This window comes from Parasteatoda tepidariorum, chromosome 8, assembly GCF_043381705.1.
Source record: "Parasteatoda tepidariorum isolate YZ-2023 chromosome 8, CAS_Ptep_4.0, whole genome shotgun sequence".
NCBI lineage: Eukaryota > Metazoa > Arthropoda > Arachnida > Araneae > Theridiidae > Parasteatoda > Parasteatoda tepidariorum.
The window spans coordinates 31,400,290-31,418,665 of NC_092211.1; the positions used below are offsets into that span (position 1 = coordinate 31,400,290).

An 18,376-nucleotide genomic window follows, 5' to 3' on the forward strand; every position below is an offset into this window, starting at 1 on the left:
AAAAATTGCTGATATTAAAATTTATCATTTGTATGCAGTAATTAAAATTTATTGAAAAAGTTGGACCCGCAGGATACAGATAATAAATAAATTATACGTTGGAGCCTCGAAGCTGGGTCAAGCGAAGAAAAAAATTAATTAATTGTAAATACTGAGAATGGAACATGAAACAGCACTAAAATTGTGAGAATTAAGTAAAACGTAATAATAAAAGTCTGTTGCTGAAAATGAAAGGCCAAGCATTATTGACTATTTTAAAGACTTATTCTTGCAACATTTATAAATATTGAAGCTAATAAGACATTCTTGAGTGCGAAATTTTATATTTCAATATTGTGTTTACAAAGAGTACATAATGTAATTTAACAAAAACTAAGTTATATTTAAATGGTTTGGGCATTCATATTTTATGAATATCTTACAATTTAAAATGTATTGGATTTTGTGCAGTAATAATAAATATTAGTACGCTTAGAAAATTTTTACACTGTTAATACAAAGCATGGTCAAACTACCAGAATGTGGTAAAATTTACCACGTTTCTGTATCTGTGAGAAAGCTTCTTAATTTTTATTGAAGCGATTGAGTATTTTGAGGAAATAAGCAATAAAGCATGATTTTATAATATGTGACAAAATTTGATTTGATAAAATTCAGTAATATCATAATGCCTGTGTATAAAAACCTTTTTATTCGTTTAAATATTGTATAAGTTTTGAATTATTTCTTTTTTTCTAAATATATGGTAATAAGATCTTTGAATACTAGTATTTCCGGTAAACCGTTATCTTATGAACGGAAAAATGACACAATGAATGGGTTAAATAACGCATATTTTGATTTTATTATCCAGAATAATGGTATTCTTTTTACCAGAAACGTCATAATAGTGCAGTAATTTTACTAGGAATTTTTTCTCTGTTATTGAAAAATGCTCAAGAAATCAACCTTAATTGTTTCTGCTAATTTTAAAAAATTCAAATGTAGTTTGTTTTATGATTATGTAAGAAATGAATTACACAAAGTTATAATGAGTTTATTTAATCTTCTATCTGTATCTATTAATAAGAAAATTCTACCGTTTCTTGTTTAATAAAGCATATCGGTATATTTAAGTACATAAAAGTTCTCTATCTTGTAGATTTAAACTTATGTCCAAGACTTATATTGCTATAGCATTGCTATCTAAATATCATTTTTGAAAACCTGTAAATGAAAAGAAATCAAATGACAAATATTCCTAAAAATTATGCAAATTATTATATTGTAAACCGTTAGCAATGCATTATCAATTGAGAATGAAACATCTGATAAACTCCCGGTTTTTATTTCTATCTGGACACTTTCCTATTATATAGCGGTGCTACTTTTTACATCCTTATGTGACTTATACAAATGTAGGATCAACAGCTCGCTTGGGTGTTTTTTACTTTAAGTTTAAAAGTTAAATATTTTCGAACTAGTTACTTTTTTTATTCCATCGAATGCTGCAAAAAATTATGGATTAAATTACCGTAAAAAGTACCGACACTCAGTATATCGGTGCTTTTTAACGTAGTATCCATTTTTACTGAGACATGTTACGAAGCGAAAAATCTGATATACCATAATTTGTACAGTAATAATTACCGTAAATCACTGAATCACTCGAATTAAATAAATATTACAATAAAAATTACGGTATAATATTTCATGTTTAAAATGGATTTTGCAGATGATTCACTCACAGAGGCCGTACTTAATAATGTAATTTAGTCCGAAATTTTTTACAGGTGTACCTTTTTCTACATATCTTCATAATTTAAAGTTTCTAAGTCCAATAGTTATCGCGCAGCGATAACTATTGGACTTACGAAATTTAACGAAATTTAACGTGATTAACGAAATTTAACGTGAAGGTGAACAACCAATACAGCACTGGCTGTTTCTCGGTTTGTTTTTACTGTAACTCATAAAATTTTTCTCTTATGCTTTGTTTAATCTATTGCTGCATAATCATGAAAGTAATCTCATAATTTTTTTCCCAGCGTGAGCATCACAGGTATTGCATATTTCTATTATTGGTATCTTCATTTTTTTTAAAACTCATAGTTAACAAACTTTACTATTTTGACTTCTGAACAATTTAGCCACTAAAAAAGTAGACCGTAAAAACATTATCACTTTAAATTATTGGTCATTCAGGTTTGTATTATTATTGTTATTATATAATTATTAAACACTTTTCAAATACTTCAATCAATTAAACACTTTTGTAATGAAGGTTAGAAACACAATTAAATCACCATTTGACATTACGTACATTTATAACTCGTAATTTAGCAAAAATTTTCCGGGCTCTTGCCAAACCTCTGTCAGATAGCTTTCATGTTTTAAAATAAATTTTTTTTCAATTAAATAAGAAAAAGCGTATGCTGTTATTAGATTATTTCAACTATTTGGAGATGTGATTTTGCTGCAGAGAAGAGTATTGGACTGCCATACTCTAATGTACTTCTGATTGCAGCGTTTACAATCTGAATGAGGTGATAAGCATAGATTATTTCAGCTATTTGGAGATGTGATTTTGCTACAGAGTAGAGGATTTGGCTGCCATACTCTAATGTAGCGTTTACAATCTGAATAAGGTGATAAGTTCGGGACTACCATTGCGTGCTAGAGATGCAGCGAAGTGCATTATTTTTTTTCCAACATTTTTTTCTTCAGATATTCAAAACAGCAGAGGAGATAAATGTTTGCAGTCTAATAGATATCGAGAATCTTGAGGGAATTTACCTGTGGAATTTGTTCATTAAAATTTGTTAACAGAATTGTAGGCGAGAGACGTTGCTGGGGAAATTAATAGTTGCAGTTTTTCAGGATGAAATAGCTATTTTCCAGGTTTGGATGGTGGTGGGAGCATTTTGGAATTTAGTAGCGATCCTGTCAAAAGATTTTGCAGCGTAATAAATGTAAATATCATCGGTGAACACAAGAATTTAAAATCCGGAAGGAAGATTTTCGTGAATGTCTATATTTTATTTTATAACCATCGTTGAACAGCTGATCCAATTTTGGTTTTCGACTAATAATGTGCGACTCCGTAGTCTTGTAATTTTGAACCCAATCACCAACAGAGTCTTGGGAGAAATCGCTTACGTGGACGACTTTTTGATGGAACTAAGCAGCATTTGCGTTATATTGAATGGAAAACCATGGGTATCTCCCATGGTTAGCCTAACGGCAACGGGACTCTAACCCAAGATCTGTCTACCACTGAGGACATTTTTACGTCAGCACTGTGGTCGGTGTGAGCCGGGTGCGGAATTCGTATCTACCAGCCATCCCTGGGATTTGAACTCGGTTCACTTCATTGGAAAGCAAACGTTCTATCCCCTGAGCCACCACGGCTTGCGAATGTCTTTAAGATAAAACCTAAAAAGCAGGGGGAGAGGACACTGCCTTGATGGAGGCCCTGAGGTTGCTGGAAATATTTAGATCGAGTATAGCGCCAAGAGATGTTCTATTATAGAGAAAGAGTGCAAAAAGAACGTAGTTTTTCCAGAAAGGCAGATCGAGAGCAGTTCGATAAGGAGACCATCACTCCCTACACCGTATACGGACTATGCATTTCCTCCATTCTCGTGCTTCTAGTAGGTCATGGTAAAGGATTTGAGTGCGTTGTATTGCAGTCTCGAAAAGGGAGGAAGCCAGTGTGGGAGAGAGGCAGTTTTGTTGGAGACTAAAATTAAGGAGCCTTTGCAACAGCATACGTTCGTAGATTTTTGCAAAAGTGGAGGTAAAAGATATCGGGCTGGAATTTCCCAGGTTTTTTTCCCCCTAGTTTTAAGGTGGGAACTATTTTTGCTTTAGTTCATGAACTAGCGGGTAGAGCTGAATGTCGTTGACGTCTTGAATGTCGTTGACGAAATTAAGGAGCATATTTGGGTAACGAGAGTAAATGAATTTAACTAGGTTAGCCAGAATACGGTCTGGTCCGGGAGCCGTATTCTTTGTTCAATGTAGAGCTGCTGTTAGTTCCGTGGACGAGAAAGGGGAATCTCGCCAGATCTTGTAACTCTTCCGCTATGGAGCAAAAATTTTGTTCCAAAATGGCGGCATCTCTAATTCAGGGTCTCTACTCTTAAGTTCCCCTACGTAACCATTGATTAAATTCGATGTCCAATCTTTTTTTTAACTCTGAATTTTGCTATTAACTAATTTTTTGTTACCACCAATTTTTAAATTGTTTATAATTCATTTTTGTTCCTGAAGAGAATAATATGCTGCTCAATGAAAAACCTAAAATTTTTTTTTTAAATGTTTGTCTTCTTAAGTCTCTAAACTCCTTTCCCGCTACGGACGAGATAACTCGTCTTCGTCTTTCGCTGTGCTCTACTGTTGTGTTATTAAATATGGTTGTTGATTGCATTAGATTATAATCTTTTATAGCAAAATAATCAAGTCTTAAAGTAATTTACGTATTGTTTAAATTTTAGAGCTGTGGGAGGGACTCTAAGTGCAGAGGGTGGTATGCATTCGCTGCTGAAAGCAATAAGTTTTAAGCAATATGTTGTATGTACCTTAAACTACCCGAGTATTCAAAATATCAGTTAAAGGAAGAAAAGAAGATGCATATGTACGATTTATTATAAGATATGTATGATTTATTGAAAGAGACATGTGTATACGATTTTTTTTATTGCATAGAAAACTTGATTATGTATTCATTTTCAAATAATTTCAAAATTATACTCCGTTGCAAGTTAAGAAAAAACCATTATTTTTATGGAAAGAGCCTGTTTGCGTATAAGTGTATGTTAATTAGAAGCTAAGCTCAAAGCGCGAACGAATATCAGCATCGCCTACTCTTGAAACAAACTAGCACGCCCTTCGTTTTGTTTATAAACAGTAGCACAAACTGAATTTTTGTCCGACGAGTTTAACTTTTAAAAGATTTTTGATAGTTTTGAAAGTATAATCATGTAATTTGATAGCTAGATAAAACGGAACTATATGCAGTAGCGGATGATTACAAAAATCCTATACCGCAATGGTTTTTTCTTTTTTTTTTTTTTAACTTGCAACGAAGTATAGTCACAATATTCAGCAGCATTAGATGATAACAAAGTACAATAAATAAGTGCTTTTAAAAGAATATTACAATTTGTTAAACTAACAATGCGCAGTTTGAGGTTATAACTAACAGATACCCGCACAAACATATAATTTAAAGTGTTTTTATCTAGCGATAGAAAATATTGTGATATTGCTCGTGTATTCAGCTGTACCATCTGTAGACGTACTTTTGTAACCTTACTTTAAAGTTTATGAGAACGTAACTATTTTATTAAACAGAATGCTGTAAAATGTGCATTATTATTTCGTTTTTTTTTCAAGTGATTTTTTAATTGATCTTCATCGGAGCTTCTATGGAAAATCTGAAATTCAAGAAATTAACAGTACATTTTATGTAGATTTTAGTAGGTTTAATTGATGATTTTTGTAGAGGATTTTCAAGATCCATAAAATTATGGCAATATGGCGCATGTTCTTTTTTGGACTTCAGCATATTGTTCCATAAGATATTTAAATACTTCTTTCGTTCTATCAGTGCATTTTTCAAATTTCTCGTACATGCAATTTTTTACTCCGTCGATGTACCTGAAAAAAATTCTTATATTAACCTGCGAATTAAATTATAAAACAGATTAACAAAGTTACGAAATAGATGAGCTTTGACCTTTTATAAGTAAAAAATTCTTAACAAAAGGAAATAATATTGTCACTTATATGTATGTAAGTGACAATATTATTTCCCTTACATTTAGTTGACATGCAAAATAATGAAAACAATTTTTCTTATTTTTGCTCTAAGAATTTCGCCAAAGAGTTTTTTTCTTCAGTGTTCTATATTAATTAAAATGACATTTTTTACACGATTGTAAAAGAGAAGAGTTGAAAGGTTTCGTAGCGTGGATATGACATATATACTAATCAATTCTTCGTTTAAAATAAATTTTTAATAAATAAATAAATTTTTACTTAATGCCTAATGTCATTATAAAATTATTAATATAATTTTAATACTTTATGTCTTTTAATACTTTATGTCTAACGTCATTATAACATCATTAAAAATTATTAAATACTTTATGACTAGCATCATTATGACTAACATCATTATAACAAGATTAGTTATTTAATACTTTATGTCTAACGTTATTGTAACAACATTAATTATTTAATACTTTATGTCTAACGCCATTATAACATCATTAATGTTCCTTATTACAAGATGTTAAACGTAACTACCCACTGTAAAAAATATCGGATTAAATTACAACATAAAGTACTAGATTTTTTTTCACCACCTGTAAAATCCATTCTTATAGTAAAATATTATGCAGTTTTTTTACAGTAATATTTATTTGATTATAGTGATTTAACAGTAATTATTACTGTAAAAGTTGAAGCAAATCACATTTTTTTCCGCACTATGTTCCGTTACAAATGGATTTCACGGGAAAAAGTAACGGACCTTTGAATTGACTCTTTACTGTAATTGACTCTTTACTGTAATTTGTTCCAGGGTTTTTTACAGCGTACACCTTAAACTTTACGTCTGGAAATGCATTAAATTGTGTCTATTTCAAACTGTGAGGACTGCATTTCCCGGATCGTGCTTGCCCCCTATATTTTGGGGATCAGAAATCCGTATCCGCTGAAAAAAAGGCATGTTTATTCATTGAAAGTACGTTTTTATGTCTGATTTCGTAACTAAAATATCGTCGGTAAAAACTAATTAGCATATTTGACGTTACCCCCTCGGTCATCAGGCATTTGTCACCAGGCATAGAATTCCAGTTGAAATTTTACAATTTTAATTAAACGGAAAATAGTCAAAATTTCTATGGATTCAGGTTTCAGCTGTAAGTTAGATAGCTAAAAATTCGCTGGAATGTTAAATGACGAAATACTTTGACTCGCAATAATATGACGATAAATTCTGATTTTTAGCAATAAGAGAAGAATTGAAACTTGTAATATAACCCGGCACAGAGTTTAGACTGAAATTGTAGAGTTTTGTCTAGTTTTAAAGTGGACATAGTCTTAATTTGATCATAAATTTCAATCGACTATAATATCGTCATACATTTTGTGTGTAATAATCAAAAAATGATGTACTCTTATATAGTCATTCAGAGCAGAGTTCTTGCAATTGTATTTTAAGTACTCTAGATAGACTTGAAATGTCCAGAATTTTATTTGACGATTAACTCAATATTTTGCTGAAATGACGATAAATTATATTTTTAAAGATTAGAAAATGATTGAAGCTTGTAATGTTATCCAACAAATAATTCCTATTAAAATTGTAGACTTCTTGCTAATTATAAAGTGGTCGTAGTTTTGAATGGGGATAAATACCTATTGACTATAATATCGCGATAAATGGTTTAAATATCACTAAAAGAAATGGGAAGTTGTATAGCAATCCAGATCGTAGCTCTAGTTGGATTTAGAGAACTCTTGCTAGATTTAAAATGGTAGGAATTTCGATAGACGATGTATTCAATTTTGCTATAAAATGGCGATAAATGTTGCTTGCATGTTGCTAGTTAGTTGAAGAGTATTTGAAATTTTAATAGTAAGATTGCATTGTTACAGACACAAAAGCAAGTCAATGAAGATGTTGTAAAAATACACTGTCGAATTTAGATGCCTAGAGTGTCACATTTGAGGGCAAGTTACCTTAAAAGTGAAAAAAATGCCCTAAATTCTAAAGTTGCTGATTCAATTTCAGTAAGAAAAATTTGTGCAGAACTGATGTCGTAATACTTCCGCCATTTTCGGTGAAAAAGTCTCATAAAAAGTCAAGTTTGGCCTAAATGCGACGAAATTATGTGAAATCATGTCGCATTTAGGTACATTGAACTTAATTACTTTTGGTCAACGATGTTATTGTGCTGGTAAATAATTTTACCTACGAGAAAATATTGCTTCATCCAAGAGTTCAATAAAAAGCAAAATGATGTGATATATAACAAAAACCATGCATCGGCTTAAAAATCGTTAAAGATCATTGTTGAAGACTTCGTTTAAAAATATTAATCATCCTTTTTCATTGAAAAATTTTGAACGAAACTGAGAATTAAGTATGACAACCTTATGAAACAAAAAACATTTTCAGTATAAAACAAACAAAAAATGCAGTCATCATGTTTTCCAATTCTATGTTAAAGACAGTGGTAGAAGGAATCTCAAAAATATCTATTGATTTCCACTCATATGCCAAAGTTTTTGAAAAATAGTATTCAATTATTTATTTTATCAATAAAAAAACAATTAAATGAAAAAAAATATATGACTTAATTTTTAAAATTACAGAAATTATGTTATGCATAATTGGCATAACTAAATATTTATAACGAGTATTATATTTTTTTACCGATTAAAATTTTTGTAATATAATACAAAACTTTCAGAAATCTCAATCAGATTTTTAAGAATTCTGAAAGTTTATGCAATAAGCATTGAACAACTGATTACCTGCAAATAACCCTCATCATTTCAGCGGCATCACCAGGGCGTACATTTTTCAGTTCCTTTTGCATCTCATCGCTGCATGTTCCCATATTAGTCAAAGTTTCTAAACCACATTTTGGATCAGATTTAATAGCTATAATAAAAAAAATTATAGTTATTTAAAATTATTCTTAAATCATTGCCGTGTAAAATATTGATTTTAATATAAGTTAAAGTAAATTAACTCAACGAACAAACAAAAATTAATAAACACAAAGTTAAGTTTAATTAATAAACGTAATGTTTTTGGGACGTTACAGTTCAAAATAAACTAAATTGAAATATATATTTATTTAAAGAATTCAGTAAAACAAGTTGCAACAAAAATAATTTATATTTCTCACAAAAATTTAGTTGTATAAACTAAATTTATTTTTAATATATTCAAACATATAATTTAACAGCCTTCACTACTGAAATCAATCGGCATGAAACTTTTGAAACGTTCTGTCTATGCACTTTCGGATAAAATCTACATAGATTGTTCTGAGAAAGCAAATTAAGGTCAAATCTACCAAAATGTGATAAAATTTATCGTGGTTCTGACTCTATAGGAAAATCAAAAAGTTCGGTAATTTTTACCGGGACGCTTTGTTAATGATTTTAGTAAAATGAAAAATTAAATTTGGTTTCATAATGCGTGTTAAAATTTGGCAACTTTATCATGATATCTTTGAGCTTGATATAAAAACCATTTATTCTGTTGAATTTATTTTTCAGCTTGGCATTTCTTTACTAAATGTGCTGTAATAAGAAAAATGCGCTGTAATAAAATTTTAAAAACCGTTACCAAAAGAATGGTTTAAACCCTGTATATTTTGATTTTTATTACCAAAATTATTGTTTTTTTCCAGAATATTTTTCCCTGTGCATTAAAAAAATCTTAACAAGTCAACATAAATTTATGCTAATTTTAAGAAATTTAAATAAGTTATTTGTTTTAAGATTATATAGATTATGATGATCAACGATGGTCAATGTATCACAAAAAGATTATTAAGATAGTCAATGTATTACATAAAATTAAAAGGAGTTAAACATTTCTGAAAATTAAAATATAAACAGGATTTTATTTAATAAAAGCCTTTTATCGATATCTATTTCTACTTTGTGCCAAAGTTCAATTTTCACTTATAAAGTACATATAAAAGAATATTTAGGTGAATTAACAATTAGGTACCTCAACAGCAATATTTTACAGGTATTTTTTCCTTCGTGTATAAATAAACTGAATTTTATTAGAATGTTAGATTTCAAGTTATACTAAGTATGCTTATTGAAGAAAATCAAAAATATGCTTATTTAAGAAAATTCAGTGGAACAAAAAAAAACTACTAAAAATTTTTATATTTCTCACTGTGATTTATTAGTAGTAGTATTTTATTAAATGGTATTTAATTAGAATCCGGACTAAAAAATTTTAAAACTTAGTTTAACAGGTAACTATGTAAATTGTTTGCACTGAATAGCAGCATCGCGTTTACGCATTGCAACAAGTAAAGCATTTCTGAAATAGGATTATTATTATTATCCTAATTAATTATTATCATTATAAATTATTATCATTATCAATTATTAATTATTATATTATTAATTATTATATTATGATATTATTAATTATTATTAATTTTATCATCATTATTATTACATTGTTACTTATTATCATCATTATTAATTATTCATTATTTTCACCGGAATTTAGCATACATATTTTTCTTAAAATTATTTTTATCATCAAAGTATGTAATTAAATGAGCTCAATACTCGAAACCAATTAGTTTTATTTTCTTGAATAAAAACCTTAATATATTAAATGTTATAATATATTTTTTTTCCTTTTGCTTAAAAACTTCTTTGCCAATTTTATAAAACTTAAAACTGGTCTAGGTACTTCGCAGTATAGTCTTACCAAAACTGAAATAGGAAAATAAATGTAGACCTGATTAACTTGATTTTTAAAAAGTTTAATAATTTTTAAGCAAAAATCATTCGTAACTTAAAAAGTATTTCCGTTAAGTTAAAACATTATCACTGCATACAACTGAATCTCAAATATCCCCAAAATAATTTCAAAGCAATATCAAAAGTACTTTGAAAAGATATATCGAAAAAGATCAGTTTTAGCATTATTGATAAATGTTCCACCGGCTCCCCTTAAACATTTAAAATATTCGATTGGGAAGAAACTGAAAAAGTAATTCATTACATCATTTTAGTATTGTTTTAGCTTCTAGGAGGGTGCATAATACTTAATGTAAAAATAAAATCAGATCAGAAAAAAATCAGATTGGAAAACAAACTTTAGAAGTTTGAAAACTAAGTTTAGTTGGAAGTTTAAGTTTTTTCAAAAGATAAAATTAGGACATTTTTAAAAATATTATTATTTACCGTTATATGTTTCTGTTCCTTCCGTGCAGATATCGATAACAGTTATGTAAACTCTTTCAGCTACTTCAGCAAATCCTGTATTGCATTGGGCAGCGGCATCTCGTTCGCACATTGCAATAAGTAAATTATCTCTAAAGTGAGGAAGATATATTTTTAAAATTATTAATTAGGATCATTACTTGTCATTTATTATTTTTACCATTATATACCATTCTATTTTTCTTAAAATCATTTTTATCATCGAAGTAATTAAATGATCTTAATACTCGTAAATTATGATTTATTTATTTATTTGGAAAAAAGAAACTTCAGTATTTGAATATAAGTTTAGTTTTTCCTTTTGCTTAAAATTTCTTTGTCTATTTTATAAAATTTAAAACTGCTGAATTAAATGTATTTACGCGCAAAATTTTATTTTCATAATTATTTATTTTTTTTTTATTTCCTAGGATCTATGATGTTTATAAATATTGTTTCTTAGAATAAATAATTATTAAAAATTAAATATTTTATTTGCAATTTATAAAATTATCTGTATCATGTTAATTAATGTAATTAATCAAATCTGAGATTGAAATGAGTTTTTAAGAAAAAGTTGAGATGAAACAGTTTTAACAGTTTTAAGTTGAGATGAAACAGTTTTTAAGAAAATGAAATTAGAAAACAATTTTGAGAGTTTTACTTAAATTTTAATTAAATTTTATTCAAATTTAAATTAAATTAAATTTTAGGACGTAGTTTAAGATAGTGTAAAAATATAATTATTTTCCAATTCAAATATATTACAATGATTGAACTATATGAATAAAATAACAAAAAATTAATAAAATTTGCTTTTGCATGTAATTATCGTCAAATAATTGAGATTTATACCAATTANAAAGAGAGAGAGAGAGAGATAACTTACGTCATATTACATAAAAATCAGATCAACAGATTAAAACTTTAACATTGAGAAATATTGAGAATAGGAGAAAAGCATTGAACTTTCATCAGTATTATTATTATTAGGTAAGTTGCATAACTGCAAAAAATGATAATTGTTGAAAAAATAAATTCAGAGTTAGACAACATTAAGTTTTATCTAAAGTCAAACATTCCTAACTTTAAGGTTAATATTCCCAACAATAATATTTTTAGTTTAATGCAAAAAATAAAAATTTTCTTAGTTTCGTGACATAAATTCGCATTTTGATATAAATAAGCTCAAATTATTTACTTTTGTGAGTTATTATGTCCGAAGAAACTGAACTATCGAACTTCGCTTCATAACTATGGTTTCAATGGAAAAAAAAACGTTAATTAAAATTTAAGTAAATAATAAATTATTGGTTTTTAATATAAATGTAAAACATACTCTCAAATTCATTTAATATAATCTCAAGTATTACGTTCATAATTTTAAATTTCCCAATTATTGAAAGATTTTTTTTGTTTTTAATGCTAAAATATCATGTTTTCTACATTCTTTGCTTGAAATTCATAAAAGATTTAATATTACTGTCACCAACTATGATTAAAAAACGTTTGTTAAATTTTTTCTCAACTCGAAATGCTTTCTTTTGTAAGTTACTTACTAACTATTAAACTTAACTTCACAAGTTCAATGTTTAAAAAAAAACTATTAGACTGTAAGAAAGTATTGAATTATTATTTTTAAATATGTAACTTACTCGCAAATTTTCTCATTTGTGTCATCAGGTCGCTCAAGTTTTCTCTCTTTAACTCCTTTTACATTGCATTCAGCAACTGCTCTTCTGTAACATTCGAAATCGCAAGTAGCCAAGCCTAACGATACTAAAATTTAAAAAAATATGAAGAATTAAATGCACGTATAGTTTTTATGATCAACACAAAATTCGCCCAAAAAAATTGCTGGTAATTGTTGGAAAAGGGGTATAATTTTTATATTTTCATAAATAGCTCTGAAATCACTGACAAATGAAAAAATTTAACCTAAACGTTGTACACTTATAACACTAACGTATAATAACACTTAGTCAAGCCAAGATCTCCACCCATTAGCCTTGCGAATTAAGTCAAGAAAGAGCATCTTTCGTTTGACAAAAGAGCACCGCTAAGGTGAAAAAGACACTCAGCACGGAACTTTTCCGGATAGATTGTAGCACCACTCATGCGTGAGGCTTTTTCCACTATCTCCAGACTTCTGCGCACTCACGGTACTGATCTGCGACCGAATACAGGACTTTCTATTCCACAGATTTTACGAGATCATATAACGCATGTACTAGGTGTATCTTAGGGGATCTAGGAGAGTATTGCAATCCGGCCCCTTCTGTGCAAAGTCCGATGCTTCAACTACTGGGCTTCAACGGACAAAAGTTGCTAGTAGTTGTTAGAAATGCAAGTACCATATTTATTATTAGCTTAGAAAGCGACGGATATAAATAAACAAAATTGAGCCAAAAAGGTAAGAACGGCTAGAAATTAACTATAATTATAAATAAAATATTTTTTTTTCGCAAAAAATGTTAATTCAAATGATGACAAATCCTTCAAAGAACGGGTTGTTTAGTGTATATTTTACATAAAAATTAATGAAAAGAAAAATTCCTTGATATTTAACCCTAATCAGAGTATGCATTACAAAGGTTCATGATATTTAATCCTACTTAGAGTATGCATTACGTAAGAGTTATTGTAAAGATAAATTTCATGATATTTTATCATATTTAGAGTATGCATTACATAAGAGTCATTGTAAAGATAAATTTCATGATATTTTATCATACTTAAGAGTATGTATTACTGCATTACGTAAGAGTTAATGCAAAGATGAATTCTATAATATTTAATCCTACTTACGGCAGAGAACGATAGCGCTGAAGAACTTCATTCTGTAACAATTTCTTGTAACGTGTAAAATCAATCAAAATTCGAAAGTATTTAAGCAAATTTCACGTGAGAAAATTACAGATGGTTCTAGCAACATTACAATCAAAATTATTTTATTAAGTTCTTATCAAGGTATCGAAAAAGAGTAAGAAAGAGAGAAAAAATAATCTGAAAAAGATTATCTTTATACAACTGCCGTGAAAAGAAAGAAACAAATTATTTGTCACCTACAATGCAATCAATCAACAAAAAAATAATACTCGTATTGACTAAACGTATAGTAATTTTATTGCTTTTATTGCGGGATTATTTTTTTTTCTTGAGGTATTGTATCCTGCAATGCTATTGACTCGCTGATGTTTAACTTTGTTTAAAATGTACACTGAGAAAAAGTATGATCAAAACTACCAGAATATGGTAACTTTTACCGTGTTTCTAGGTCTATGAGAATACCAAAAAACTCGCTTATTTTTACCGAAGTGCTTTGATATTGATTTTTGTAAAATTAACAATAATAATAGCCTTATAACACGTGATGGAATTTAGTAACTGAAAAAAAAGTTATTCCGGTTATTTTACAATACTTTTAGAGTGAAATTTCTATTAGTGTAGGAATGTCCTGCAATAATGCAAAAAATGCTGAAATTAAAACGTATCATTTTTACGCAATAATTAAAAGTTATTAATTTCAATAAATTGATTTTTTTTAATTTTTTTTTATTGCATTTAAGATTCTTTTTTTTAAATTGCAAATTTCTAAATAAAAATCTTATTTTTTGCCATTATTAAAGCTCTGTACATAGGATGATAAATAAAAGAAAAATTACTGGAAAGTAACTCAACTAATAGCAATGGCATTTTCGTAAAAATAGTTCAATTTCCTCATAGATTTTGCAAATGCCATAAAAAAGGAGATGCTAGACATTCTTGCGACATTATTCGACCAACTACTCGTCCTTAGACCTCAGATAGAGCACCACACATTGTAACCCACAGGATACAGATAATAAGTAATTATAAGTTGGGGCCCCGTATCTGGGTCAAACGAAAAAAAAAACATTGGCAGCACTAAAATTGTGAGAATTAAGTAAAATATAATAATAAAAATCAGTTGCTGAAAGTGAAAGGTCAAGCATTATTGACTATTTTAAAAACTTATTCTTGCAACATTTATGAATATTGAAGCTAGTAAGACATTCTTGAGTGCGAAATGTTATATTTAAATATTGTGTTTACAAAGAGTACTTAATGTTATTTAATGAAAGCTAAGTTATGTTTAAAAGGTTTGGGCATTCATATCTTAAGAATATCTCACAATTTAAAATATATTGGTATTTGTGCAAAAATAATAAATTTTTACAATGAAATTTTTTAAATTGATAGAACATTTTAACAATGTGAGAAAAAATGCATGGTCAAAATACCAGAATGTGGTAAAATTTACAGCGTTTCTGGATCTGTGAGAAAACTTCGTAATTTTTCCGGAAGCGATTGAGTTTTTATTTCGATGAAATAACAATAAAGTATAGTTTTATAATTTGTGACAAAATTTGATAAAAGTGGTAAAATTCAAAAATATCATGATGCCTGTGTATGGCATAAAAACCTTTTATTCGGTTACATATTTTTTTTAGTTTCGTATTTTTTTACTAAACATAAGAACTTTAAAAACTAGTATTTCCGGTAAACCGTTAACATATGAACGGAGAAGTTACACAATGAATGGTTTAAATACCACATATTTTGATATTATTTGATTTTATAAGAATTATGGTATTTTTTTCTCAGAAATGTCATTTCAGTGCAGTAATTTTCATGGAATTTTTTGCCGTCTATGAAAAAAATCTTAAGAAATTACCCTTAATTGTTTCTGCAAATTTTAAAATTTTCAAATGTGTTCAAATGTCCTTAATTGTTTTTCATGATTATGTGATAATGAATTGCACGAAGTTAAAATGAGTAAATGCTTCTGAAAAATGTAGTAAAAAAGAATATTTTATCTTTATTTTCTTATCTCTATCTATATTTACTAACACCCGGTCTAACACCCACCTAACATCTGGTAAACACCCGGTGGTTATTTCCATCAGTACACTTTCCTATTATATAATTGGGCTAATTTTTACATTCTTATGTGACTTATACAAATGTAGGATTAACAGCGTTGGTATCTTTTACTTTAAGTTTAAAAGTGAAATATTCTCGAACTGGGTATGCTTTAGAGCGTTGGAAGCGAAACTCCTCACTTTAACTTCACACAACAACTTCCCTTCTAAGCAGATCGACTGTTTTTTGCGCTCTACACATCGACAACAGCGCCACCTCACTGCTCCCATATCCTATCTGCACATGCCCGCCCTTCTGTGAGTTTCAAGGTTAAGTTGCCACTATTTAATTTACAACCCTCGTATTAAATAAATAATCCCGAGAAACTGAATCGGCAAGATATTACCTATTAAAAACTTCAGAAACTTAAAAAATATACTAATTGGTAACTCCAGTCGACATGTTTTCAGCGCTGAAAAACAAGTGCCCGTTTTCATAACTTCTCAGGCGTGAATGAGGAAAGTGATTTAAAATGTAAAAAATAAAGCTGCCTGCAAAAAATGGAATTATTTTTCCATTTTTCATTGACACCATTACGTTTTATATTTTCAATTACTTTTGTTTCTCTTCATTCACGTCTAGCAAGTTTTGAAAATGGGCACCAGTATTTGAGTACTTGAAACACGTCGATTGTTGTCTTCAATTTGCATATTTTCGAAACGTATGAAGATTTTAATGAAGTAATATTACTCATCTGGTGAGAGTCAAAATTTCAGCTCTATTAGTTAGTACAAGCAACACGCATTGATGAAAAATTTTCATGCTTAATTCCATATTGTTCCTTAGTACATGCTGCATTTTTCAAAAAGACTTCAGCTATTTTGATACGTTGTTACACAGTAGTAACTCTAGTCTTAAATAAGAGTAACTTTGCGCGGCTTTTTTTTTCTAGTCTGGAAGAAAATCACATTGATTATATACTGAGTGATTTGATATTTTGAAATGTTTTACTTGATCAGCTTTAAACTTCATCAATGCATCTTGGTATTTTTCTGCAGAAAAGTGTCTTGAACATAAACTGTATGACTTGGTATTCAAAAATAGTTTGTATGTCAAGTACAATAGAGATGAATAATCTCACTGAAAATAAAGTTTTTAACTTGATATTTAAAAGAAGTTCGCTGCAAGCGCTTTAATAAATGTTTGTATTTTGCCTTGAATATAAATTTCATAACGTGATATTCAATTTCAAGTAGTACTTGGTAGAAAAATTACATTAAATATATACACTGAACAACTACATAATTACATTGAATATACCATGTGGCTTATTATTTAAAAGCAGTTTACTTAATACACTTAAATAAACTTCAATAAAACTATCTTTAATTTTTTATTACTATATGAATGTGAATTGGTTTTAATATTATCGAATTTTTGTTGCTTACAGTAGTAGTCTCCATTGGCACAAAATTTTCAAACAATGAATATGATTTTAAAACAATTAGCATTGTATTGCAAAATGTTATCTATCTATTTTTAGCAGTTTATAGAATTTACTAATATTTTCAAAGATTCTAAATTCATACACTATACAAATTTCATTTTCTTTCTTTTATATTAAATTAGTATGGCTTTTCCTTATTCTCTATCATGGAAATTGAAACCTGTTGAAAGTCAGTATTTTATTCTATTGCTGGGTTAGCATTACTATACAAAAAATCTCTTTTTATCAATACCTGAAACACATAATAAAAACAATGCTATTTTAAGATTTAAAAATATCCTGACAAAATATTATTGATAGAAAATACATTTCGGATAATTTTATTGAAGATGTATATTAAAATTACAAATAATTTCCACAAATAGTAATTCCGTGCAGAACAAGTGTTGGATTTTCAGCTTGAATTATGGGATAAGGTTACATGACTTTTTCTGGAGTTCTATAGATGAAGCAAGAAGAGAGTTGAATGCTTTCTTTGTTTGATCACCGCATTTTTCGAAATTTTTTGTTGCGCAATCTTTTATTGAGTCAATGTATCTGAAAATATACGAGAGTAACATAAGTGCTAATATAGTGATACATTAATGTACCGATTAGCATAAAAAATTAATATAAGTGGGAAAAAAACTTGATAGTTGGTGCAGCAGTAGGTTGATTTATGAAAAAAGTAAGTCCGAAATTTCAATTTTGCTAAAAATATATTTCTCAACAATATACACCGAAGACCCATTACATTATAACCACCCTGCTAGTAACAAGTAGGACCATCTTTAGCCCTCAAAACAGCTAGCACCCGCCGTGGCACTGATTCCACAAGGTGCTGATAGGTAGTCTGAGTTATCTGGTACCAAGCGCTCACCAACTGCTCCTGCAATTCCCTTACATTGCGAGGGGTTAGCGTGGCAGCACGAATTTGGTTTTCCAAGTAGGACCACAAATGCTCTATTGGATTAAGATCAGGTGAATTTGGGGGCCAAGACATGACTTGAAAGTCACTGGAATGTTCCTCGA

General features: G+C 28.8%; 2 protein-coding genes across 2 annotated transcripts in view; both read right to left on the reverse strand.

Annotated features, from left to right (window-relative positions):
- Positions 1–5,011: 5,011 nt before the first annotated feature.
- Positions 5,012–13,826, reverse strand: LOC107441711 (uncharacterized; the record flags this gene model as incomplete). Its single annotated transcript, XM_043048864.2, is given in 5 exon segments — positions 5,012–5,643; positions 8,533–8,662; positions 10,957–11,087; positions 12,630–12,753; positions 13,783–13,826. Coding segments are annotated over 5 exon segments (549 nt in total). The 3' UTR covers positions 5,012–5,510.
- A 3,702-nt stretch (positions 13,827–17,528) lies between these two features.
- Positions 17,529–18,376, reverse strand: part of LOC107441708 (uncharacterized) — an 8,714-nt gene continuing 7,866 nt past the window's right edge. Inside the window, exon 5 of the mRNA XM_043048868.2 lies at positions 17,529–17,902. Within this exon, the coding sequence (XP_042904802.1) occupies positions 17,770–17,902 (133 nt within the window). The 3' untranslated portion in view covers positions 17,529–17,769. The remainder of the gene's footprint in view (positions 17,903–18,376) is intronic.